The sequence below is a fragment of the Callorhinus ursinus genome, unplaced genomic scaffold (assembly GCF_003265705.2).
Source record: "Callorhinus ursinus isolate GAN/ISIS: 27379988/994484 unplaced genomic scaffold, GSC_fseal_2.0 scaffold18, whole genome shotgun sequence".
NCBI classification, from domain to species: domain Eukaryota; kingdom Metazoa; phylum Chordata; class Mammalia; order Carnivora; family Otariidae; genus Callorhinus; species Callorhinus ursinus.
In genome coordinates this window covers 27,535,185-27,562,957 of record NW_027397080.1, presented here as the reverse complement: position 1 = coordinate 27,562,957, position 27,773 = coordinate 27,535,185, and the positions used below count along the sequence as shown (strand labels likewise).

The following is a 27,773-nucleotide window of genomic DNA, read 5'->3' as shown; positions in this document are numbered from 1 at the left end:
ATTGCCCCAGGAGGTGAGGGGGTGACATGCAGGAGCCTCTTGGTAGAAGGGTGGTCTAGGGGCGTGTGTATTTGGGGGACGGCAAGGAGGCCAGTGTGATTAGGGCAGAGTGAGCAGGGGACCGGGAAAGCTGGGGTGGGGAATCAGGTGGGGCCCCGGGGATGCTCAAAGGTCTTTGGTGTTTCCTTGAGTGAGATGCGAAGCCATGCGGAGGGTCCACAGTTAGATATATACCCACTAGAGTCAGCTTCCCGTGTGTCGAGTCACCTTTGAGCAATGACCCTGTTTGCAGAATAATTGATTAACTCCTATATTCAATCCCAGCCACAGCCCGTAGTAAAGCTAATCAGCTAATTTCTGTAAAACATTAGTGGCCAACAGGATCCAGTAACACCTTCTCCACCTTCAAAAACCAAAAGTTATCATTACCGTGGGCTTACCTGTGGCCCCGTATCCTTGAGCATTGCCTCTGTCACACTTGGACGTGTTGTGCTTAGTTCCCACCAGGCATGTCGCAGATGCTCAAGAAATCATGGGAAAGGTAACTAGTCTTTGCAGAGCGCATTCTATGGCAATTTCCACAAATAAATCTATTTAATTCGCCTAGAAACTCTTTGAGGTTCATTTAATGGCTTCTTTTGTTGATGGAGTAACTGACATGAAGGTGCAATTGCTTTAGGTAAAACCACACGGCTTCAGGAAGGAGTGGGAGTTGAATACAGGTCTTCCAGCTTGCAACGCCTGTGCAGCAAGGGGCCTGAGTCAAGGCAAATTCTGGGTCGGCCATTTGGCTTTGCTGTAGACTAGGAATGAAAGAAGTGGGGTGGGGTGGGGTCCATAAAAGTCAACATGTGTCCCTGGGCCTAGAGAAGAGTGGCTTCCACAAATATTTGTTGAATGAATGGAAAAAGAAAAAATGAAGACACCCACGTGCTTTGGAAACGAGGCGCTGGGTGCTCAGAAATGAGTTAAGAGCCCATGCAGAATCAAGACTAACTGGGCCAAGGGTGTTTTGTACAGAGGGCGGGGGGTGGGTGGGGAGATTCAGTCCAATAAAAAGGAATCACTCCCTCTTCTTTCTTGTTCACATCCGCCCTACCTCTTAGAGATTTATGAGCAGCTTGTGTCAATTAATCCTCCAGACGGGAGGACCAACTCAGAGTACATCCAAAATGGTAGTTTTGTCTGTGAAAGAAACCTCATCAAAAGAGGCAGCAAGTCTGGGCAGTTACCAGGTGGGTGAAAAGAATTGCCTCATCCTGAAACCAATGGAGTGGCCTCTCCTTCCCCCCTTTCTTGTAGGGGCGTATTTTTGAGAAGTTGGGAATTTGCTCGATGTCCAGATTTGTCTGTTTTGTACATGGTGAAAATAATAATTTAAAAAAAAGACCTCAAACCATACCCATGAGGCTGTTCCAGCCCCAAGTAGTGTCCCCCCAGCCCCACCAAGGCATCATCTTCAAGCCCGGAGGTGACAGGGTATTCAGGAGCCTGGGGAAGGGGCTCCCTTACCCAGCTTCGTGGAAGAAGGGTCTCATTGGCTGGCACATAGTAGCTACTCAACAAGTATTTGTGAGATGGATGAATCAGTGAATGAATGAAGGGTGTCTTCCCGCTTATCCTCTCTACTATCCACTGAGTCATTCCAGTAGCGCCTTACTGGAATTAGGCCATTCAGAATTATTTACCAACAGGCTCTGAATTCTTTTTTTTTTTTTTTTTTTTTAGATTTTATTTATTTATTTGACAGAAACACAGCGAGAGAGGGAACACAAGCAGGGGGAGCGGGAGAGGGAGAAGCAGGCTTCCCGCCGAGCAGGGAGCCCGATGCGGGGCTCGTTCCCAGGACCCTGCGATCATGACCTGAGCCGAAGGCAGATGCTTAACGACGGAGCCACCCAGGCGCCCCCCAGGCTCCGAATTCTTTATCTGTTAGGAAAACTGAGGATTTTTTTCATAACTTGTTTGACAACCAAATCTTACCTGAACTCATTGGTTGGCACATTTAGATTTAAATTGGGATGAGGGTACGTATTGCCCTTACTTACTCCACTTATGTGAGTGTTCATAGGTTTGCTGCAGAAATATTGACGTGTATAATAATGGAATTATTTTCCTGTGTCCTGCCAGGATGATATATATATATACTATCCTGGTTTATGGACCATTTATGCCATCTTGTTCTAGCTATGAAATGATTGGACATACATAGAAAATCACAACAAGATGTCCCTGGACTCCCATCGGGTTGGCTAAAATGCGAAATAGTGAGACCCTCAAATGTTGGCAAGGATGCAGAGAAACTGGCTCCCTCATTCCTTGCTCACGCAGACGTAACATAGTACAGCCTCTCTGGAATATCCAGCAATAGATGTCATTTATGGACAGCCATAAAAACCTGAACTCGCTAAATAGAGTCAGCATTCATGATCACAGGTTTTGGATCTTTCTTTCTTCGTCTCCACCAGCAATTAAAATTGTTTCTTTTAAATTCTCATGAACTTAGGGGAGCCTGGGTGGCTCAGTTGGTTGAGCATCCAACTCCTGATTTCAGCTCCGGTCATGATCTCAGGGTCGTGAAATCGTGCCCAGTGTAGGGCTTGGTGCTGGGCGTGAAACCTGCTTAAGATTTGTTCCTCCCCCCATGCTTGCACGCGCACACTCTCTCTCTCAAATAAATAAATAAATCTTAAAAAGAATTCTCATGAGCTTATTAACCTTGACTTTAACAACCAAGCTCCAAGTGCCTCTAGCAAAGGAAGGGCTGTGTCTTAGGAGGAGCACCTTTCTCCTTTCCCAGTTCTGGTCCCCCATGGGTCCCCATCATAACCATCATGGGTCTGATGTAAAGTCCTCTCCCTCATTGATGGATGCCATGGAGCCCACTGAAGTTGTGAAATGTCTCCTGTAAGAGAAAGCTTTGACCAGGTTCTATTTAGATGCTTATGCAAGGAGCTCTTAGATAGAAAACAGATATAAGTTTTTTGTTTTTTAAGAGAGGGGAGGAGCAGAAGGCGCGCGCGAGAGAGAATCTTAAGCAGACTCCACACTGAGTATGGAGCCCAATGCAGGCCTCGATCCCACGACCCTGAGATCGTGACCTGAGGCGAAATCAAGTCGGACACTTAACTGACTGAGCCACCCAGGTGCCCCCAGATGTAAGCTTCAACGTGAGCATGAAACCATTTATTTTTGCCCCATTTTCAACCATCCAACAAATATTTATGGAGTGTCTGTGGCATGTCAGGTACTGTCCTGGCTCTGGGATATAGGACCAAGTAAACCCAGACTGGGTCTATTGGCTATCCTTCTTTAGATGTTTACCACGAGCCATGTGGTTATTTGTCCAAGGAGTGGGACTCCGTACTTCTGTCAGTTGGGTGAGGTGAGGATATCAAATGGGGCTGGAGAGGGAGGAAGGGGATTGGAACTCCCTGGCCTGTGGGGGCTTCCCCACCCTCCCCCCGGGGGGGTCCTGGACTGTTGTTGCAAGTGAAGCCATCACAAGTTGGGGATGATTTCTCAAGGTTTGGGATTGGACATCCGAGTACCTGGAGGTGTCTTCTTGACTAGACACTTGTGTGCCACAGACTACGTGGCAATGGTTTCAGTTTGAATTTGGTGGCTGCACTTGACCTAACTACAAAGCCTTTTTTTTTTTTTTTAAGATTTTATTTATTTGAGAGAAAGAGCAGAGGGAGAGGGAGAAGCAGGCTCCCCACTGAGCAGGGAGCCTGATGTGGGATTCGATCCCAGGACCCTGGGATCATGACCTGAGCCGAAGGCGGACGCTTAACGACTGAGCCACCCAGGAGCCCCCTAACTACAAATCATTTGTAAATTTGGTCCTAGGAATGGACTTTTCTTCCTTGACAACACCTAGTTTCATGAAGGCATTTGCTTCCTCAAACCTGCCACTTCATGAACTTGGACACTGTCATTTTGCTCCTCAGATTTGGCTAGCTAAACCTGGGACTCACCTGGTCTTTTGGGGTGCACGTTGCTGCTGTTCCTGAGCTCTGACTTGATGCTGGTCACTTTTCTTCTTTAGCTCGAGGCAAACGGTTCTCCTGATGTTTCTCCATCTTTGTGCATTTTGAAGAAAGACTCCTTTGTTAAGTCTAAGCTCATGTGCTTAGAGAATTCAAAATGTTAGGAAAAGTAAAATTAAAACCTCAACTAAATAGCACCTAAGTATAGCTACCTATGGCAAAACTGCCCAGTATAAAAAATACATTAAATTATATGCTTTGCAATCTTGGCTCCATTGTTACCTGCTCTGTGACCTTGGGCAAGTCACTTAACCTCTTTGGGGCTCAACTTTCTCATCTTCAAGATGGAGGTAATGATAGTACTTACCACATCATGTGGTTGTGGGGGTTAGATGAGGTTATGTATGTGAAGAACCAGGAGCAATGCCCAGCACATTGTATGTGCTCAGTTAAGTGTCAGAGTCATTACCGATCTTATCATCATGATGTTTTCATAAAACTTGGACTTGCCCTTGAGTTTACTAGGATCCTTATTTTGATTATGCTACTGAAACCAAACAAGTACCAGGGAAGTCTGAGTTATGCAAGAGTCTCTCTCTCTCTCTCTTTATTCAAATGAAGGTGGGCAGGACCTCCTGTGGTTCCAGCACTTAGTCTTAGCTCCTTGTTCTGGCACTTTCCTGTTGTTGGTGGGGGTCCTCTGTGTCTTCTCCTTCACTGAGGAGGATCCCCCATCTCCAAACATTTGTTCTCCCCTCCTCCCTGACTAGCAGACCACCCATCATAGAGCTGGGTCAATAGGGATAAGCTAGTATTTATAGTGTTAAAAATTATAATAATGTTTAAGAAACAAAACAGAGGATCATCAGAGAAGAGAGGAAAAAATAAAACAAGACAAAACGAGAGAGGGAGACAAGCCATAAGAGACTCTTAATCATAGGGAACAAACTGAGGGTTGCTGGAAGGGAGAGGGGAGGTGGGACAGGGTAACCGGGTGATGGACACTAAGGAAGGCCTGTGATGTAATGAGCACTGGGTGTTATATAAGACTGATGAATCACAGGCCTTTACCTCTGAAGCCAATAATACATTATATGTTAATTAATTGAATTAAAATAGTTAAAAAAATAAAGCTGTTACAAAATTGAAAAAAATTATAATGTCATATATGGAATGACAACCTCTGAGAGGGATTTGGAACATAATAACCGTCCCTTTTTTAAGTTATAGGACCTTTTTATCAAATGAAAATGAATATGGTACCCTGATGTATAAAACAGAGAAAAGCAGAGCTGTCTGGTTAAAGTCCAGATATAGGAGGTCTACCTACTCAGCCTCTCCCTTGAACCCAGACCAGCTCCAGAGCCTCCTGAAGCATGGTTTATAATCACCAAAAATGACTGATGTCACTGAGACAAGGCAGAGTTAGCAGAACTCATCTCCATTGCTGTTTATGGAAGATCAAATTTCTTTTCTGTTTGAGTCTTAGGTTCTTGCCTTTGGCTTTTCACTGCAGCTGCTTTCTCCACAACCGTCCTAATTACTAACTGCCCCGAGGATCTCTGTGCTCTCCCCTTAGGAAATCTGTCATCTCCCATTTTCACTCTTTCATGAATGAGAAGGTAGATGTAGCTGGGCCACTTGGTGGCAGCGTACTCAAAACTAGATTTGTAAATTTATTTAATTTGTAATTTAAACCTAATTACAGGTTTAAATTGCTAAGGAGGATATGTTTTGAAGATTGATTCTGCAACCTCAGATTAGAAATAATAGCAGTAAGATGACAGAACGACAAATAAGACAGACAAGTTTTGGTAAATAAGACAGTGTATAGAGGAAAGAAAGTCTCATCACCTAAGTAAGGAGCAGGTTTTGATGAAGAGAATCCAGGTGAGGGTTGCTAGAGGGGAGGTGGGTGGGGATCTGGGATAACTGAGGGGTGGGTATTAAGGAGGGCATGTGATGTGATGAGCACTGGGTGTTATATGCAACTGATGAATCATTGAACACTACATCAGAAACTAATGATGTTCTATATGTTGGCTAATTGAATTTTTTTAAAAGATTTTATTTATTTATTCATGAGAGACAGAGAGAGAGAGAGAGAGGCAGAGGGAGAAGCAGGCTCCCCACTGAGCAGGGAGCCCGATGCGGGACTCAATCCCAGGACCCTGGGATCATGACCTGAGCCGAAGGCAGACGCTTAACCATCTGTGCCACCCAGGCGCCTTGGCTAATTGAATTAAAAAAAAAAAAAAGAAAGAAATGTACGATCTGAGGCCCCTTGCAGACCTACTAAATCAGAATCTGCATATTTAACCAGATTCCCAGGTGATTCATGTGCTCATGACAGGTTGAGCCCCATTACCCCAGGGGAAAGAGAAAGACACTGAAGTTAGCCAGGCCTGGGTGAATTCTGACCCTGGAGATTCACTGTCCAACTTTGAGCAAGTTATTTATCTGCTACCAGCTTTGGTTTTCTTATATCTAAAAGGGGGAAATAACACTTTTCTCAGATCAGACTTTTTTATTGTGGTAAAATCCACATAACATGAAACGTCACCGTTTTAAACTGTGTAATTCAGCAGCATTCAGTGCATTTGCAACTTGGATAACAGTCACTACTGTTTAGTTCCAGATCATTTTCATCACGCCCCAAAGGATACCCTATACATTAAGGCATCATTTCCATTCTGGTCCCCCTCCAGCAACTGCTAATTTTCTTTCTGTCCCTATGAACTTTCTTGTTCTGGTTATTTCATATGAATGGAAGCATCCAATATATAGCCTTGTATATCTGGCTTTTTTCAACTTGGTCTTTTTGAAAAAAAAAAAAAAGTTGTTACTGAAAGAGAATAAATCTAGAGAAAAGTGCACAAATTATAAGTGTACAGCTCGATGAGTTTTCACGCCAACTATATTCAGGTAACCATTACCCAGATCAAAAAACAGCATTTCAGTGTCCCAGAAGCCTCTCTCCTGCCCTCATCCTGTTACCATGTCATAGACTGGATTCATTTTGCCTGCTTTTGAACTTTATAGAATGGAATCATAACTGTTACCTTTCACGTCTGGCCCCTGTTGCCCAACATCGGTGAGATTCATCTACGTTGCTCTGTGTCCTCAGAGCTTATTCATCCTTTTCGCTCTCTAGTTCACATCGTGTGAACAAATGATCATGTATTCATCCCTTCTGCTCCTGATGGGCATCTGGATAGTTTCCGGTTTTTAGCTATCATGAATAGCGCTGCCATCCATAACCATTTCTGTCCATGCTTTCATCACACATGTTCAACTTCTGTTGGCTCCATCCCTCGGAGTAGAACCGCTGGCTCAGAGGGTACACATGGGTTCAGAACTAGTGGATGCTTCGAAACAGTCTTCCAGAACAGTTGTGCCAAGTTATCAGCGGTGTGTGAGAGGTTGGGGTGCTCCGTATTGCTTCCCACACTTCTTGATATCCAGTTGTACTTGAGACTATTAGAAGTGGTCCATTGAAGAGCTCTCGTAGGTTCTGGATTTATACAGCTACTCTGCAGTTATGAAACAGCACAGAAAACCCAGTAATTGTGTTTCCCAATATGGCTTTGCTTTATTGCCTTTCAAATCCAGAATTGATTATTAGGATCTGAACCTGTCAAGCTACTAACCAGCTTGTGGCTACAGAAGAGAGTGGGTTGTATCTACCTAATACCTAGTGGGAAAACTTCCTTCCTCTGAGTACATGAAACCAACATAGTCCCTCATCTTTGGGAAACACCAAAAGTTTATTTTGCAGTTCAAATATTTTCAACAGAACTATTGTACCTTCAAACAGGGGCTCAGTGGTTAGCAGTCAAGGAGTCATGAGCTTGACTGGGGAAAGAAATCATATTGTTATTTTCATGAATCTCTCATTGAAACTTAGATTTTTTTTCTTTTCTGACAGAAATGTGGACCACAAGCCACAGTAATATTGCTTGTACAGGGGACCCTTATCACCGATAGAAATCAGAAATATTTTCTTGTATTTCAGTGGTGGCAAATATTACAAAACATCTTTTATGTTCATCATAATTTCTAAATGTGACATTCCTAGATCTGCCACTAGATTGTGCTATTTAATGTTTTTTTTAAAAGCACTTCTATTTCTATATCAGAAATTGAAAAACCATCTCTACAACTCCATTTTATTTTAATTAATTTTTTTGGTAAAACTTGGTCTGTTTTGCAGTTATTTAAAAACACTGTTTTTACCAAAAAAAAGTACTAAAAATATTCTGAAAAGGGGTTTGCAGCACAAAAAGATGCAGAATCCTTGCTTTAAACTGACAATCAGTCACCAGCCATGAGTGATCAGGAAGGAGTGGAACATTCCAAAGGGTTCCTGTGTGTCCGCCTGTCTGCCGTTCTAACATTAAGCCGTGGTGACGTTAATACGGATTATTAACGAAGCTATTGTGAAGATTCAGCCAGGATTAGTTACATCAGAGTTTGGAAAGTTGACTTAACCTTTAGCAACTCAAAGCTTGTTTACCTTTCCTTGAGGCAGGAGGGGCTTCCTTTCCCAGGGGGCTTCCTCAGGAAGTGTTGCATCTCTGCTAGGAAAGCTCTCCCCAGATAATCGCTTGGAGAGCGAGCACCCTGAACATTTATGAATGAATGAATGCACTTTCTGATGCTGCAAACAAGAATTACACATAGAGACGTGTTTTTCCAAATCCGGCGCCATATAGTTGCCACAATGTCCTTCAAAATCCTTCACCAGGGACTCAGTTTGGCTCCAGGGACTTCCACCTGGGAGTTTCAGCCCAGGAATGTGATTTCAGGGAAACAACTTTCAGCTCATTTCCCCCTTAAAATGTGTACCACCTCCCCTGCCCCCCAGCCCCTCCATCCTCACTGCCTTCCCCTCTACCCTTTGCAGCTCGCATGGATTCTTCCAAGGAATTAGGAGCCCTTCCGCGACGACGTGAAAGGTGGGGAAAGAGACAAAGACGTCCTTCGTATCCATTTATGGAGCAAGTTCTGAAGGATAGATATTGCAAAATGATCACCACAAAAATTTAGTCAATATCCATCACCACGCATCGTTATGTATCTTTTTCTCATGATGAGAATCTAGCAACTACGCTCAGCAACTTTCAATGTACAGTGTTGTTCACCAGAGTCCTCGTGGCATGTGATATCCCTCAGACTTAACTTATCTTGTCATTGGAAGTTTGGGTCCCTTTTGACCCCCTTCACCCATTTTGCCTGCCCCCACCCCCCGCTTCTGACAAACATCTGGCAAGTAATTCTTAGAGAAATTCTTGAGTAAGGAGAAAAGTCTACTAAGTCTTTTTAGATGGTGTCCTGAAAAGAAGAGTTTTAAGTGGGAGTTGTATTGGTGACAGTAACTGGTACAGCAAAAAGTTCTTGCAGACACATTGACTGCTTTTGCAAAAGCAAATCTCAGAAGCCTATTTCCACAGCCAAGGGGGGCTTGAAGGGGTCCGCTGCCCCCTCAGCTGTGGTGGGCTGAATAACACTCCCCCCAGAAATGTTCATATCCTAATCCCCAGCCCCTGCAAATATGTTCCCTTCCGTGGCAAAAGGGATTGTCTCGTGTGATTAAGGGTTTTGAGGTGGGGAGATTATCCTGGATTATCCAAGTGGGTCCAATGTCATCATAAAGGTCCGTATAAGAGGGAGACAGGGGAAGTCAGCATCGGAAAAGGAGGGGGGGTGACTGAAGTGGGGGTCAGAGTGATGCCAGGAAGGGACCCTGAGCCAAGGAATGCAGGGACCTCCAGAAGCTGAGAAAGGGAAGGAAACGGGTATGAGCCTCTAAGAGGAACTCAGCCTTGTGACACCTTGATTTTAGAACTTCTGCCTCCAGAACTGTATGAGAATAAATTGGTATCATTTTAAGCCCCAAGTTGGTAGTAATTTGTTATGGCAGCTGTGGGAAATGAATACATTGTCCCTTCCTTCCTCTATGAGCTCAACACTAACTGGAAAACAGAATGGGAGTCAAGGAGCTGGAGGTGAAAATACCCACGTGCTGGACATTTTCCCTTGGCTCCCCAGGTGGGCTCTCCACCTTCCTCCACCTGCTCTGTGCCCTGGGAAGCATGGACCGCGCCAACAGTATCCTGCATGGACCCCGCCAACAGTGTCCTTTGCCCTCTGCTTTCCCGAAGAGCCTGGGTAGAGGAGCACATCATCATAAGAGCATTGGGAGGAAGAGGGGTGACCGAGGATCAGCTCTGTCCCTGTGGGACAGGAGCCCTCTCCACGCAGCCTTGTTCCGAGGGGGAGGCAGAACGGATCCCTGATGTTACCAGCTGTGCTATCCTGGGGGGGTCTTTGCAAGTTATCCTAATATGAGGGTCGTAGTCCAGTCAGGCGGCTGTAACAAAATTACCATAGACTGGGGTGTCAGACAGACAATAGAAATTTATCTCTCACAGTTCTGAAGGCTGGGAAGTCCAAGATCAAGGTGCTGGCAGATTCCCTGTGTGAGGACCCACTTCCTGGTTCATAGACGTCTGTCTTTTCCTTTTCTCTGTATCCTCATAGGGCAGAAGGGGCAAGGGAACTCTCTGAGGTCTCTTATAAGGGCACTCATCCCATTCATGTGGGCCCCACCCTCATGACCTAATTACCTCCCAGAGGAGCCCCCTCCAAACACCATCACACTGGGGATTGGATTCAACATACGAATTTCAGGGGGAGACAAACGTTCCGTCTCTAGCATGAGTATGCCATCTGTTTTCTGCTAGGACCCTGACTGATACATTACCTTTCTTTCTGATAAAACTGATCCTCAGAGCATGTGGCTTAGGTGTGTGGGCAAGTGTGCTGCCTGCTATTAGGAACAGAGACCCAGGCAGCACTGAACATGTGCACACGTCTCTCTGGTGACACCTGCTACAGAGACCAGAATGCCCCCTCCCTACAGGCAGATGTCACAGCAAGCTGAGCATGTTCAAGTCCTTCTTTTAAGATCTCCATTCACAAAAGCCATTTTCCTCCCCTTGGAGGAGTGAGTGTAGACGTGGAGGGAACATAGAGTGTTATTCTAGAGATCGCTCTACCCAGGGGAAAGATGCACCCAAATACTTCCTAGCTTCTGCCTTTGGGCAAGTAGAATTCAAGGCAGGAAATATTATGTCAGAAAAGAATACTATTCAGTGTTGATAAAGGTGCTATTATGGGTTGAATTGTGTCCCCCTAAATTCATATGTTGTAAGTTTTTAATTTTTTAAAACATTTTTAATTTTTAAGTAATCCCTACACCCAACATGGGGCTCAAACTCACAACCCTGAGATCAAGAGTCACAGGTTCTGCTGCCCGAGCCAGCCGGGCATCCCCTAAATTCATATGTTGAACCTAACCCCCAGGACCTCAGAATGTGACTTTGTTTAGAAATAAGGCCTTTGCAGAGATCACTGAAATGAGGTCATCGGAGGGGGCCCCAATCCAAGACACCTGGTGTCCTTACAAACAGGGAAAGCAAGCTCTGGCCACAGAGACATGAGTAGAGGGAAGACGATGTGGAGACAGGAAGATGAGAGCCGTCACAAACCAAGGAGAGGGGCCCGGAACACACCCTTCCTGCACAGCCCACAGAACAAATCAGCTCTGCAGACTCCTTGAACTTCCAGCCCCCAGAACTGGGAGACTATAAACTTCTGTTGGCTAAGCACCCCCAGCCTGGGGTCCTGGGTTAAGGGCAGCCCCAACACGCTGATACAGGCGAATTGCACAGTAAATGTGTAATTCCTATGCCAAATAGCATTGCAGCAAAACATGCAAAGGAAAAGACCGTTGGCAATGCCCTAACGTGTGCTCGGGAGCACCGACCCTGCAAGGGTACGTAACAGGGATACCTGACCTTGGGCCGGGGACTCCTCGGCAGTCCATGGTTGGGCTTCAAGGGGTCTGAACGTCACAATCACCCTTAGCATTTATTTCGTGGGCCAGTTGCTGGCGCTCTTTCCTGTGTCCGAGGCCAGATGCAGGACAATGGCATTTCCTAGGCTTTCTTGTCCACCGTGCTCCAGTTGGCCCAGGAGAATCGGTCCCGTGAGCTTTGGAAGGCAGCTAGAAGCAGAAGTCATTCTTCTTGGGCGGCAGCTGAGCATGGGCTCATGAAAGCCTGCCCTCCCTCAGCTCTTGCTCCCTCCACCCTGCCAACAGTTTTCACATTCCCTGTATTAAATCTCTTTTTGCTTGGGGGACAAAAGGCTGCGTGGCAGAAAGAGCCTGTGAATTTGCCAAACTCCATTTCATTTTCATCCTATGCAGGTGGAAGGTTGGCCTTCCCCAGGGTCCCATGTATTTAGGTGAAGCCGTGTGAGTGCGTTCTGGCCAGTGGGATGTATTTCCCTGCCTGGCCCATGGGTTCCTCCACGAGCGTACTGTTTGTCAGGCCCCTGGCAGGGTTCAGAGAATCGGTGGAGGTCCTAGGGGATGGCAGAGCATCAGATGGAAAGAAACACAGATCCCATAATTGCCAAGTGGTGTGGTTGTTCACCAAACGTGCAAAAGTCTGTGTTGGGCGGGGGAAATAAGACTTTATTCCATCAAAATCTGAGATACAGGGGTTATTTGTTAGAACAGCTAGCGTTATTTATCCTAATCTATCCAGGAAATAAAAAAATGGTTCAGTGTTTATACGTATGCATTCCCTCATTCTCCCTGTGCTTTTTGCATGATTTCCAGGTTAAGTGTTTATAAACCTCAGTGGTAACAGACTCCGATCCCTCGCCTAGTAATCGGTCTATCCGTGTTTTCCGTTTCTTGGGTGAAATTCAGGTATTTATATTTTGACAAAGAAATTCTTCATCTTCAAAATCATTGCCGTCTGGTTTTCACATAACATAAAAAGGATCTTTCTAAGCATGATGTGAGAACGGATGAGAGAGTTCACTGCATAAAAATGATAAACATCAACGCAGAAGAGCAGCATTAACAAAGTTAAAAGGCAAATAGAAAAAAATCCTTAAAATATTTTTTAAATGTTTTATTGAGGTGTAACTGACATATAGTGTTCTGTTGGCTCCAGGGGCATAACACAGTGACTCAGCAACACTACACATGACTCAGTGCTTGCCACAGTGTCATCGCCATCTGTCATAATGTCATCGCTGCAAATATCTTTTAAGTCAATGCAAGAAGACAAACAAAAATAGCAAAATAGATAAAGCGTATCAACACACAACTTCTCATGAGTCCATAAAAGAAAGAAAACCAAATAACCAGCAAAATACGAAACAATGTTCTACTTCACTGGGTTCAAAGAGACACACCCTGAAACTACATGGAGGGACGATTATTATCATCCCAATCTTACAGTCTCGGAAGCGGACGCTCAGCGGGGCTAAGTAACTCATTCACGATGCGAATGCTGGCTTGGGCAGAGCCCGGATTCAAACCCAAGGCTCACTAACTCAGGGCTTTCATCGTGAGCAGGCCTGACCTGTTGGACCAGGTACCTTCTCAATGTGGCCGCTGTGTGTGCATTGCAGGATGTTAAGCAACATCGCTGTCACCTACCTATGAGATACCAGTCCCAGCCCCCTGGGTTGTGACAACCAGAAATGTCTCTAGATGTTGTCAGATGTCTCCTGGAGGCTAGAGTTGCCCTGTTGAGAACCGCTGTTCTGCACCACCGTGGGGGAGGCAGACATCATCATTCTTACCACAGATCTGAGACTTTGTCATTAGGGGGGAGTTTGAACACTGACGTCCATCTCTGACCTAACCTGAAGAGGCAGGATAATCTCAGTTTCCTGCTTCACAATGAAAAGGACAAAGCTTGTTTATTCATGACTTCATTCAGCAGACATTTGTTGAGCACCTGCGAAGTACCAGACCCTGATCTAGCCTCTAAGGATAAAGCGAGGAACAAAACAAAAACTCCTGTGCTCAGAGAGGTGACATGTCACAGACAAAAAAGGAATAAGTGAAGTGTGTGGTATTTCGGGTGATAATAAAGGCCAGGAAAACAAAGTAAGTAAGTGGGGGGTGGGGTGGGATGGGTATAGGGATGCCAGTGGGGTGTTATACTTTAAAATAAGGTGGCCAGGCACAGCCTCACTCAGAAGGTGACATTTGAACAGAGACCTGCAGTAGGGGAGGGGTTGAGCTCAGCTGTTGTCTGGAGGAACCAGGTTGCACAGAGAATAGCAAGTGCAAATGCCCTGGGGCCTCCTTGGCAGATGAAGGAATAGCAAGTGTGGCCAGAGTGGAATTGGTGGGGGGGATGCCCCCAAGTACAGTTGGAGGGAATGGTGTTTGTGGTGTCCATGGTGACTTCTCCAGGGCCATTTCTAGTAGCAGTGCCCCAGGATTTCTAGCTGAGTCAGGCTGCATGAGCCTCTTTCTCCTCTGCATGGGCGCTGTCCTAGAACTGCGTCCTCACCTGAGTCTGTGACTCACCTGGCCTGGCCAATGCTGTGGAGATTGGGAGGTGGGGAGAACAGGGTATGATGTATAAGTGGAGGAGGGTGGCACTGAGCACAGCCTCCTTTTGGCCTCTTCGAAAACAGCACGATGGTTGTCCTGCTCCTGCTTCTGCAGGCAGCCTGTGTGTTCTCTTTGGTGGTTGGGCTGTGGGTCATCTGCAGCCATTTCCTCACTGCGGACATCCCTGCGGCCATCAGCCACCCGGTGAAACTGCGGGTCTTGCATTGCCTTTTCCAGCTGTTGATGACGTGGGTGAGTGTTGTGTTTTATTTGTCCCCTCCTCCTGAGGGTAAAGGAGGGAGTTGGGAAAACACATTTGGGAAGATTATAGTTGCATTAACTTGACTATCACAGCCATAGAGGTTGACGGTATATTATTCTCAAATCTGAAAGATCCCTGTTAGGTAACGTATTAGCCAAGAGGTTCACAACCTCTTTGTGGTGTTGCTCGAGCTACACTGGGCTCGCAGCCACGAGATGAAAAAATGATTTTTTTTTAAAGATTTTATTTATTTATTTGACACAGAGACACACAGCGAGAGAGGGAACACAAGCAGGGGGAGTGGGAGAGGGAGAAGCAGGCTTCCCACCGAGCAGGGAGCCCGATGCGGGGCTCGATCCCAGGACTCTGGGATCATGACCTGAGCCGAAGGCAGACGCTTTACGACTGAGCCACCCAGGCGCCCTGAAAAAATGATTTACTTCCTCCGTTAACAGGGAAAAAAGCCCTGCTCTAGTCCCACTCCCCTGCCTCCTGACTGGCTTTCTTCACAGCACACAGCGTGATGCTGTGAAGTTAGGAATGAGTTATTCTGAATTTGGAGCCCCCATGACTACCTACCTGCTAGCTAGAACCAGCCAACAATAAGGAGACACACGAAGCCAATTAGAGAATTGGTACCAATGAGCAAAACTACAGAACATGACTTTAGAGAGAGATAGATATTTTTTTGTTACTTTTGAGAGATGGAAAACTCTTTGTGTAATATAGTCAGGTTCTGCTCACTGTTCCTGGTGTGTGAACTTAATAAAACAGATATAAATGGATCATGGGGAGACTTGGGTCCAATTTGCCCATGGGATTAGTTGTGCTTTTCCAGAGGGCTGGTAAATTGAACACAGAGAAGTGTTAAGTCTCTTACATAACGAAAAGCAATCGCAAACCCCTGTTCTCATGACGAGAAGAACTGGAGAAGAACTCACAGGCTGAAGGTTTCCTTTCGAAAAACCCAATGATACGTCCCGTGGATTTCCTGCCCTTGACTCTCATAGTCCGCTAGCCCGGTTCCCAAATATGGTGACTCAGTTTCCTCATCTGCAAAAGAGGGGGAAATAGCAGTCTAGACTTCGTAGCATGGGCTGTAAGGAGGAGGAAGCCCTTAGTAAGTATTCGCCTTACTGCTATTTGTTGATTTGGTTTTTTTTCTACAAAGATGTGTCGCATGACTACTATATGTCACCCACCCCTCCTAGCTCTGGGATCAATGATGGACGAGAGAAAGGAAGTCCCAGAGAGAGAGTCTGCCCTCAGGACGCTCATACTGTCACGGCCGTGTTGGTGGGGAGACAGTAAGAAACAAGCAAACTCACTAGAAATAAATTGATTTATGCAGCAGCAAGTGCTATGAGGAAAGCAGAACAGGGCGGGAGGGTAGGGTGGGGCTTCTGAATCCGGGGTTCCCTGAATCCTCAACGGCGACAGAAGGCAAAGAGTCTCTGAATTTGGGGGGGAGGTAAAAATCACTCCATTTTCACTCGCCTCTAAAGGAAAAGTGGTATTCCCTTCCATTAGGGATGAAGGTGACAGACCACAGCTGTGAACGGCAGAACCTGAAGCTTTGTCACCAAGAGCAATCATAGCTGTTTTCAGAGCAGATGACATTTCTTGCAGATATTGTGAAAAGCGTGCGCGCCTCGTTTCTCTGAAGTTAGAATAGTGTTAAACCGGCCATTAGGGCTCGCTATTAGGTGTGCTAATAAGGAAGCATGTGCATTATTACTTTGCCCGTGTACCTCCCTATTTTGATAACTGTAATTGAAAAAAGATTGATTTCCTTGGTAATACCACATATTTTATTTTATGTGTTGGAAACATTCAGCCTCAAGATCCATAGGCATCACGGAAAGCCAAAATGGCCTTGGCACAGAGCCACCAGAAAGAGGTTGCCGGGGGGAGAGCCCGCTTTCTTTACTTTTATTGCTTGTTATGCAGACTTCCAGACATAGGAGACAGAATACCATAAAGACGCCCCGTGTTCCCATGCCCCCTGCACTGATTGACGACTCCTGGCCAATCTTGTTTCACCTGTGACCCCACATTTTTACCCCTTCCCATTTCTTAGGAAGCAGATCATGGATGTCATACTGTATCCAAAAAGTTGCAGTAGGTATCTCTAAAAGACAAGAACCCCTCACCTTTTATTTCTTTTTATTTATTTTTTACTTTGTATCTTCTTTAAAATGTAAGTTCAATTAATGAACATATAATGTATTATTTGTCTCAGAGGTAGAGGTCAGTGATTCATCGGTCTTATATAACACCCAGGGCTCATTACATCACATGCTTTTCTTAATGTTACCCAGTTACCCCATCCCCCACCTCCCCTCCAGCAACCCTCAGTTTGTTCCCTATGATTAAGGGTCTCTTATGGTTTGTCTCCCTCTCTGATTTCGTCTTGTTTTATTTTTTCCTCTCTTCCCCTATGCTCCTCTGTTTTGTTTCTTAAATTCCACATATGAGTGAAATCATAGATAATTGTCTTTCTCTGATTGACTTATTTCACTTAGTATAATACCCTCTAGTTCCATCCACGTCGGTGCAAATGGCAAGATTTCATTTTTTTTTGATGGCTGAGTAATATTCCATTGTACATATAGACCACATCTTCTTTATCTATTCATCTGTCGATGGGCACCTGGGCTCTTTCCATAGTTTGGCTATTGTGGACATTGCTGCTATAAACATGGGGGTGCAGGTGCCCCTTCGGATCACTACATTTGTATCTTTATCCCCCACCTTTAAAAAAAACTTAACCACAATGCAGTTATCAGGTCCTAATAGCAACGAATGGAATGGCCACGTTGGTGAGGCTGGTCCAGGTGGGCATCCTTGGGAAGAGAGGTCATGTCCAGGCCACAGTGGGGGTGTTCTGGGTTAGAGGGACTCTCGTGGGGTGGCCAGAAGCCTAGTTTGTGGGGCTGGGTGTCAGGTGTCTGGGGAGAGAGGAAGAGAGGGGCAGTGTGGGCCAGAGTGAGGTGGATCTGCTGCAGGGGTCATGGAGGCACACGGGGTGGAGCAGGGCCATGGTCCGGTCTGCTCTCCAGCCACTCCACTGGGGGGCATGGGCAGTGGCAGGACTCCAGTGTGGCACACAATGAAACCCTCCCTGCCTCATTTCTTCTTCTCTCACCAACAGGGGATGATTTTTGAGAAACTGAGAATCTGCTCTATGCCCCAATTTGTCCGTTTCATTCATGATCTGGTGCCACTAAAGGAGGATCCGGATGTCGTGGTCACAGATCTCCTCTACGGGACAATCCCTGTGAAACTGTACCAGCCCAAGGTGTCCTCCAACACCCTCAGGGTTGGCATCGTGTTCTACCATGGTGGCGGGGCAGTCATAGGAAGCCTGAGTAAGAGTCCTTCCCTCAGACCCCTGCCTGTAGTAGGATGACCTCCAAACAGAGCCGGGTGGGCGCCCGCCTTCCTGCAAGAGGCGGCCCCACCATCACCATCCTGGAGTTTATAAGCCGCTACAGGACAGGGCATGTCCAGAGAGTTAGTGGGTCCCAGATCAGGCTGGTGGCAAAGATAGGGAATGTTTGGATCTCTTTCTGGAAGTGAGGAGACCTATATATGGAAAAATATATATGTATATGTTCATATATATATTTATCTCTGTGTGTAATCTATGTATATATATGTATATACATGAAATTCACACAACATACTATTAAGCACTTTATTTTTTAAGATCTTATTTATTTATTTGAGAGAGAGAGAGAGAGACAGAGAGTACAAACAGAGGCAGAGGGACAAGCAGACTTCTTGCTGAGCAGGAAGCCCGAAGCAAGACTCGATCCCAGGACCCCGAGATCGTGACCTGAGCTGAAGGAAGACGCTTAACCAACTGAGTCACTCAGTCACGCCAAATTAATCACTTTAAACTGTACAATTCAGTAGCATTTACTACACTCAAAATGTTCTACAACCACCACCTCTGTGTAGTTGGAAATAAGGATTTTTTTTAAAGTGAAAAAAAAAAAAAAACCGAAACACATCCTTTTGTTTCATGCCAGGTATCGTCTGAGACAAATCCCTGTACAGAAGGGAGAACCAAAAATTTGAGGAGAGTTAATGAGAGAAAAAACTCAAAACTGAGACAATTTTATTATCTTAACCTCCCCCACACTGGTGCCCCATGAATATGAGGGGAAAAACACTTTTATTTGGTTTCAGCCCTGCCTTCTAAACTCTGGAATGCCAGAAGCCCACTGCAGTAGCCTTGGGAAAATAAAAGATTTCATGCAGCCGTGGTCTTGGTTCGGTCTGCATAATGAATGGTGTTAACAGTCCATGGGTATTAAATAATATTATTAAGAATTAATATTTACATGGCAGGCACTGTAGAAACACTTCATGTGTGCGATCTCATTAACCCCGCTGCACAGCCCTGTTGTTGTCATTGTGCCCATTTTACAGGTATGGCAATCAAGCCTCAGGGAGGTGAAAGCATTTGCCCTGGATCTTCAGCTCAGGATGTGAACTCTAGTCTGAATTCAGAGTTCACACCCCTAACCACTATGCCCTATGGCCAAACAGCATCTCAGATATTTTGAATGAATTGCAGAATCCATGCGGGAGGCGGGGCTCTTAGAAGAAGTTGTTCAGACAGGACCCCCAAGGAGAGATTCTAGAAAGTCGGGGGGGGGGTGGGCAGGATGGCTGCTCCACAGCTGGAAGAAGGTCTGCAAAGCCTCATTAGGATCAACCCCAGCTCTCTGTCCATGGTGGTTGTCCGAGAGAAGGAGCAGCCCATGGTGATGGGTGCCGAAGGAAGCTGCTAATCATCCTAGTGGATGTTGAAAACCTTTTATTTTCTAGGAACCCACCATACCATATGCAGTCATTTGTCCAAGAAGAGTGATTCGGTGGTTCTAGCAGTTGGGTGAGCACAAGAACGAGGGGGTAGTGCTGGGTAATGAGGTGGGAGGCGGGACTGGGGGCAGGCAGGGAGACAAAGGGGCACTGGGACACTGGGGCAGGGGATGGGCTGTGAGCAGCCATTAGGGGAGGAAAGGAGAGACAGAGAGAGAGGCAGAGAACGGCACTCCTTCCTGTGGGTGGCCCTGGGGCATCCTGGGCATGGTATCATCTGGAAGCTGTGTGGGGAGTGGTCTTGGGCAGATCAGGTGCAGAGCCTCACACACATGAGCCCTGTTGGGTGGAACATACTTACTTCACCGAGCAGAACAGCCCTGCAGGTTCCAGACTCTTAGTACCTCCGTCCACGCAATGCCACAGTGCCCTGTGTGGTAAACCAGACAAGCCACAGCATTCCCAAGCACGTCTGAGGGGGGGGTCCACCCTGGTGAGATCTGCCAAAGGAAGTGAGAAGAATTAAAAAGCCACTCTCTTCTACCTGATCTTGGAGAGTCGACCTCCCAGTCTGGAACCTCAAGGAGGGCTTGGTGGACATGGGGCAGGAGAGATCTGGGGTGAACCCTCCTTGGGCCTCCACATCGACTGTCCCTGTGGTGATGTGGCCTCTGGCCTCATTCTCCCACCTCTGCTGCCTGACACAACGTCCCACAGGAGCAGGGTGGTTCCTCCTGATTAATCTTTCCTGCAGCTTCATTTAAATGCACATGCCATGAAAAAATACTAATTGCTGGGGTCTTAGCAGGAATATATTTCCCAGTTTCCTTGTGACACAACTGGTTGAGTAAGAGTGAAAAATACAAAACTCGGTCCTGGATGATGGAGAGGGACCCAGAGAAACCCCTCACTTTATAATCCTCAGCTCCAAAACCATTTTTGCAGTGGGGAAATCTTGATTCCTGCGTTAGCCACGATACTGCTTACGGTTCTGGCCGTGCTGAACTAAGACATCAGTAAAATATACCAGCAAATCTCTGCAAGAAAATTATTTTGCGAATCCAAGGTGCACAAGGTTTTAGAGTTGAAACATTGCTGTCCTAGTATGAACTCAGGGTAGCTTAAAAAACGAGGCAACAGAATGGAAACGGTTGGCAAATTTTGTTGATCCCATAGAATATATGTATTTTTAAAATTTGAAATGGTAACATTTCTCACAAGACCCAGGAATCTGGAATCTCTTGAAAAATGGGGAGCTCTAGCATGCCGGGCTGGTGTGCCTGCATGGCAGCAACCTGAGCATGGAGCTCAGGCGCTCACATGGCTCACCTGTAGGCAGTAATGGTCCAGAGTGGACATGGCTGACCTGGAGGAGACCCGCACGTTAACTGCTGGCCCCAGGCGGCATTTACATCTACAAGATCCTCCCACAAAACCTGTGAGCTTGGCAGGATTAATTAGAATCAAAACCTAGGCAAACCTGGAGTTGCTCATAAAGGAACATAAGAAGAGGGAACAAGTGTGAGTCAGGGACGCACCAGTGGGTAGGTTCAGAAAGATGGGGTTTGGGTTGGTAATTCCCACATTTTTGAGCAATAGTGAATGACAGGGCTCTTGTGGTCGTTGTCTGTCCCCCCAAAGGGGCACTGAGACAGAGGGAATAGCAGCCACCACTCACTGAGCCTACATGCCAGGCACTGTGGGCTTCATGTCTAGCACTTCATTGAAGCCTCAAACCTTAACGTCACCTGCTCAGGCTTCAGAGAGAGAAGTTTTTGGAAGAAATTTGGCCTGAAGGATGCTAGACACAGGTATTTTGGACTCTGCTAGGGAGCTGGGTGTAAACTGTGTTCCTTGATTCCTTTTTAGATACCGCAAGTTGCCCCAGCATAAGTTCCCGGTGGCGCTAAGAGACTGCATTGCAGCCACGACCCACTTCCTGAAGTCCCTGAACATGTATGGGGTGGATCCAGATCGGGTGGTGGTCTGTGGTGACAGTGTGGGAGGGGGAATGGCAACGGCAATTTGTCAAAGATTTTTGGGCTCTCCAGATCTCCCCAAAATCCGTGCCCAGATCCTGATCTATGCCAGTCTCCAAGTTCTGGATTTCCAGCTCCCCTCCTATCAGCAGAACAAGAATGTCCCAATGGCCAGTCGAGACTTCGCCTTCTACTGTTTTTGTACTTTACTGGACATCAAGCCCTCCTGGAAAAGCACCATCATGAAAGGCGCCCATTTGCCTGCTGAATTCTGGGAAAAGTATAGGAAGTGGTTGGGTGCAGAAAACATCCCGGAGAGGTTTAAGAAGAGAGCCTACCAGCCGATGCCCTCTGAGCCCCTGAATGAGTCTGCCTATCTGGAGATAAGCCTGGCTCTGGATTTGGTGAACTCACCCCTGATTGCAGAAGATGAAGTCGTGGCTCAGCTCCCTGAAGCTTTCATTGTGAGCTGTGAGTATGACATTCTCCGGGATGATTCGCTGTTGTACAAGAAGCGTTTGGAGGACTTGGGAGTCCCAGTGACTTGGCACCACATGGAGGATGGTTTCCATGGAGTGCTTAGCACCTTAGATATGGGCTATTTGCACTTTCCCTGCTCCACGAGGATTCTGGATGCCATGGTTCAGTTTCTAAAGGGGTTGTGACCATCTTTCCTTCCTGGTAAAACTATAAGAGTATCCATTCCACCACCATCTGGTTCCCCAATGGGGCTCTCTGTTGTGATGTAGGTGATGCTGAGTGGGGCTAGGGAGGGTGTCAAGGTTTCTATGTCCTTCTTGCTTCAGGTTCTAGAACTGTAGAATGCATGTTCCTGATGTCTGGAGGGAAAGCAGTAGGAGAGACAGGTTTGGGGGGAGGGTGGCTCTTGTTCATGTTCACCATTGGCAAAATTTGAGCTGACGATCTGCAGCAGTCATCTGAGAGTGAATGATCATGCAAGGGTTGCCTCTGGCTTCCCTGAGGGAGAGTTCAGGCTGGTCTAGGCTGTGGGTAGCAGGAGTGTTCGCTGGCCTTAGAATGAAACAGGGACGCATCATGTGCAATCCCGTGGGCTTTCTTCAAGCTAGCTCAGAGGATGAGGCTCTGACATTCTAGACTGCTGGGTTGAGGGGGAGAAACTATCCTCACTCTCCTCCTCTGGGTACACAGTGACATTTTTCCTGCTGTTCCTCTGCCTCTGAACTCAGAGTTCCAACTATCTAGGCTGGAAGAGTTAGAACAGAATGGATAGGTTTTCTGTAGTGGTTGACACCTTGTGGCAGATGAAGACAGCCCGAGCCACCTGATGGGGGGAGCTCTGGAGCTCTGGGAGTCAAAGGAACCAAAGGGACTGAAGATGTGTTAGCAAAAATTATTTCTGTTTTAAGACACAGAACCAGCTCAAATTGGCCTAAATCAGAGAAAGAATGTATTGGTAGCTATGAATTCCAGGGATAAATCAGGTATCGTTTGATCCAGGAACTCAAACAATGCCACCAGCTGCTTTCTCTTCGTTCCTCCATTCTGTGCTCTGCTGCACGGACTGCCCCCTCACCTCTGCCTATGGTGGCCCTGAGCAGCTTCACACGCACATTCTCCAGAGTCATGTGCCTTATTCTCGGCCATCCCAGCAGAGACCACATTGTAACTCAATGGCTCTGTGGGCTTTCTGAGTAGTGTGTCCTGTTGCCACAACCTAGGGAATGGAATGTTTTGACCAACCAGGCCTAAGTCCCATGCCAGCCTTGGAGTGGAGGATGATGGGGTCAATTCCACCAGGTTCTTGGACTGAACGTGAGGGAGGGAAGAGGTATGGAGTACTTTCTTCACTCTTCTACAGTAGACGTCAATGCTTACTCTGCTGGGTGGACGTCAATGCTTACACTACTACAGAAGTTAAATGAACCCTGAATCAGAGTACTTGGAATGGCAAGAGATGTCAAGGACTACTAGGCAAGCTGACCACCTGCCCCTGAGGACATTCCCATGAAAGGGCAGGCCCAGGTTCCCAGGCTGGCCCTACCTGGTCTTTAAGAGGCTCTGCTCCTGGTTGGCCAATGGCTTTTATAGGCCAAAATCCAAGGCTACTGCACAGAGGTCCCTGTGCATGTCCTTAACTTGCTTTCTGTTGAATGTTCATGCTGAAACGTGGGGCAGAGAGGAATCCCATTTGGTGGCTTCTGGATCCATTCACAGCAGAAGACCAGCAGGTGTTTTTGTTGGAGAGAGAGGAAACACTCACTGAAAGCACCTCGTCAGGTGGCCACTCAGCTCTTGGGTAGTACTGGGATCCGAGGAGCATGGTCTCTTCTAGAATAAGCCTCTGAGTTGAGTCTGGGTAAACTCCTTTCCTGGAGTGTGGTCTTCATTGTTTCACCCTGCCTCTGGACATAGGTAGAGGGACTGAGCTGACCTTGTGGGAACTTGGGTGATTAGCTTTTCTACTGTGGGGTGGCAAGGATTGTGGGAGCCAGTGGAGGACCATGCCCAGAGGAGATGAGTTGGTTACATTTTCAGGGCTGGAAGAACCTCTGGATTTAAATTTCCATCCCCCTGTAATTAGAAAACAGCTATCTTGAGTGGCTGCCCAGGCATTTTACAGCATGACAACCCTGCTCACACCCACAGTCTGGACATGTAGATAAAAACCTCAAGCTTAAGATTCCTGCCATAAGTTCCCACTTCACTTTTCCCAGGGTACCTTTTAAAATAACCACTTGAGGGGCGCCTGGGTGGCTCAGTCGTTGGGCGGCTGCCTTCACCTCGGGTCATGATCCCAGGGTCCTGGGGTCAGGCCCCGCGTCGGGCTCCCTGCTCAGCGGGAGGCCTGCTTCTCCCTCTCCCACTCCCCCTGCCTGTGTTCCTGCTCTCACTATCTCTCTCTCTCTGTCAAATAAATAAATAAAATCTTAAAAAAATAAATAAAATAAAATACCACTTGGGTGTCAAGCCCACAAGAAGTGAGTGACCTCTGCCCCAACCACCTTATCAGTAGCAGGTGCTGGCTACCCTCCTCTCTCTCCTGCTCGCTTGAGACCTGAGACAGAAGACTGCCTTTCCCTTGGCTCATTGCACCCCCAGCCCCATTCCTGGGATCTGTAAGCAATAAATCTTGTGAGTTTATTACCTTTGTGTGAGTGTATTGAAGCTGCACCTTCGATCAAAACGACCCCGGGTTTCCACTTCCCCAGGCTGGGAGCTGGGATGCTGAGGGAGCCTCCTGCCAATCCCACGTGGGTGCCTCATGTTTCCTCACTTGGCAGGCCATGATCCGTATATCTTTAATTTAATACACCAGCTATACTCCCCCCCAACACATTCATTTGTTCCTCACATGAATTCTACAAAGTAGGTATTCTTAAACCTATTTTACAGATGAGGAAATGGAGGCCTAGAGTCATTAATAACAGTGCTCATTTCCTATCTCTTTCCAGTCGGGCTCAAGGCCACGCGGCTGGTCAGGTCCTGTGCATTGCACCTCTGGTCCATCTGACAACCCCCTCTTTCTGCTGTGCCCCATGACCCATTGGCTCTTTCCTTTCCCATCATTCCGAATTAAAATAAAAGACATGACTGAGCCACATGACCTTATTTGAGTCATTTGCCAGCCACCTAGGTGTCAGCTACTGTTTGATCTGAGTCAGGCTGATGGAGCCAAGTATATTTTTGCCATCTGGTTTCCTTTGTTTGTTTGTTTTTTTGACTGTAACTTTCTCAAAGTGTTAATGACTTTAGAATTGGTCGTTGTAGCTGAGGTGCCCAGCTAATACCAGCTCAGGGGTGATGGACACCTGCATACCATTAAGCCCCAACATTGTGCAAGTGTTTTCTCAGTAAATTCCCAGAACTCTCCTGAAAAGATCTGCCAGTTAGGCCAGGGCAAATGCCATCTGATAAAGGACAATGTGTTGCATCCCAAATTGCTCTCATTGGTCAGTAGGCAATGGAGGACAAGGTCCGAAGGCAAAGTTGGAAAAATGGACAAAATTAGTCTCTACTGCTCTTCCTTCCACTTCTCTTTCAGTGTCTTCCTCAGGGTACTCCTCACGCCCACCCAGGACCTCCTGGCCTTTCTGTCCTCAACACTGCCTCCATTCCGCTTGCACTCTCTGCTCCAGAGTGGCTCTCTGTTATCCCCAGGATGTTATAGGCCAGTCTAGGTTAGGTTCTGCCACAATGACAAGTGGCCCCACAGTATCAGTGGCTTAGGACAGCAAAGGTCTATTTCTTGCTCACATTACACATTACGTAGCCTTCACATTACATGGAGCTCTGCTTCACATTTGTCTACTCCAGCATCCCCAGGCTGATGGAGCAGTCTCTCTGTGAAATGTTCTCCGGTCTCATGGCAGAAGAGAAAAGAACATGACAAATCACACGGGGGCTCCCCAAGCTTCCATTCACCTTTCATTGACCAGAGCAAATCATGCAAGCATGCCTGACATTGATGCCACAGAGAAGCATCATCCTCTCCAGAGAGGGGTGACAGATATTTTTTGGACAATATTACAACTTACTATGCTCTCAATCATATTTCCATTCTACCTTTTAAAAAAATTAATTTTAAATTAGGTAAGTGATACACAAAGATATTATCTTTTTATTCTTTAAATTTTTTTAAAGATTTATTTTTTTATTTTAGAGAAAGAGAGAGAGCACACATGTGAGTGGGGGAGGAGGAGAGGGAGAGAGAGAATCTCAAGTGGACTCTGCGCTGAGCAAGGAGCCAGACATGGATCTCAATATCACAGCCCTGAGATCATGACCTGAGCCGAAACCGAGAATCGGATGCTCAACCAACTGAGCTACCCTGGAGGCCAGATACTATCTTTTTAAATAAAACTTTCAAATACTGGAGATAAAGTTAATGTCCTTTTTGACCATCCTTCCTTCACTCTATCCCCTTATGTCTGGATGTATCCACTGTTGCCTTGTTGGCAGGAGGTGGTCTTCCAATCCTTTAAAGCCTGTTTCTATGCTTTTACATACACCGATATGTACCCATGGAAAATATAAAGCATTATTCTGTGGGATGACTTTGCCATATATTGGTACATAAAAGATATTATTCTGGGGGCGGAGCAAGATGGCGGAGGAGTAGGAGACCTGGATTTCCTCTGGTCTCAGGAATTCAGCTGCATAGGGATCAAACCATTCTGAACACCTACGAACTCGACAGGAGACCGAAGAGGAGAGTAGCAACAACTCTCTGAACAGAGAAGCGACCACTTTCTGGAAGGTAGGACGTGCGGAGAAGTGAATCCGAGGCGATATTCGGGAGGATAGACGGCGGGGGAGGGGTCCTCCGTCGGCCGCTTCTGGCAGGTGCTAGAGCCGCGGAGCACAAAATCGGACCTTTTAGAAGTCGGCTCCGCTGAGGGACGTCGCTCCAGTGGCTAAGCGGGGGGTGGAACCCTCGCGGGACAGTGTGGTCTCAGGACCCTCGGGGTCACAGAAAGACCGGGGGTGCCTGAGTGCAGCAGAGCTCCCGGGTATCGGAGCGGGGAAGCCGGCTGCAGAGACGGAGCCGAGGCGCGGGCTCTCAGCTCGGGGTGGCCATAAACTGTGATCCGCGGCCCAGTCGGGCCACTGCGCCTCCAGCAGGGACCCAACAAGCGGCAGAGCCGCAGAGACTCCCCTTCCTCCCCTGGGAGGAGCGGTGCGGGAGCGCACCGCAGGGATCTGCTGGGTTTGGAGACTCCACACGGGGTCGGGTGCCAGAGATAGAAACGCTCGGTCACAGGCCGGGTGAGCACGGATGGGGCCAGAGACCGGGGACACGGGAGTGACTGCTTTTCTCTGGGGGCGCACTGAGGAGCGGGGCCCCGAGTTCTCAGCTCCTCTGGGCGGAGATTGGGAGGCCACCATTGTCACCCTGGTCCTCCAAAGCTGTATCGAGAGCTTGCAGGGAACAAAAGCTCCTGAGAGCAAACCGGAGCAGCTTCCTTAGCCCGGACCAGCAAGGGCGGGGCAATTCCGCCTCCGACAAAGACATTTGGGAACCACGGCAACAGGCCCCTCCCCCAGAAGATCAGCACCAACAGCCAGCAAGCCAAGACCAAGTTTACCGATCAAGGAGAACGGGAGAACTCCAGTGCTAGGGGAATACTGCACATAGAATTCATGGCTTTTTTTTACCATAATTCATTAGTTTTTCAAAGTTAATTTTTTTAACTGTTTTTTTTTTAATTTTTCTTTTTCCCTTTTTCAAACAACATCTTATCAGTCCCTTTTTAAAAAAACATTTTTTATTTTTCATTTTTAGA

At 46.9% G+C, this 27,773-nt stretch overlaps 1 protein-coding gene across 1 annotated transcript; it reads left to right on the top strand.

The window, feature by feature from the left end:
- The first annotated feature begins 14,517 nt into the window (after positions 1-14,517).
- LOC112811621 (arylacetamide deacetylase-like 3) lies at positions 14,518-22,172 on the top strand. The gene is made up of 4 exons (XM_025855795.1): positions 14,518-14,682; positions 17,847-18,063; positions 19,535-19,598; positions 21,398-22,172. Exons 1-4 carry the CDS (start codon positions 14,518-14,520, stop codon positions 22,170-22,172), a joined length of 1,221 nt encoding a protein of 406 aa, XP_025711580.1.
- Positions 22,173-27,773: the final 5,601 nt, after the last annotated feature.

Bases quoted from the DNA above. Each gene is read 5' to 3' on its own strand.
- LOC112811621 (XM_025855795.1), top strand. From the start codon at position 14,518: ATGGTTGTCCTGCTCCTGCTTCTGCAGGCAGCCTGTGTGTTCTCTTTG. The intron at 14,683-17,846 runs GTGAGTGTTGTG...TCTCACCAACAG, and splicing joins TCCAGCTGTTGATGACGTGG to GGGATGATTTTTGAGAAACT. The intron at 18,064-19,534 runs GTAAGAGTCCTT...TTTATTTTCTAG, and splicing joins GGCAGTCATAGGAAGCCTGA to GAACCCACCATACCATATGC.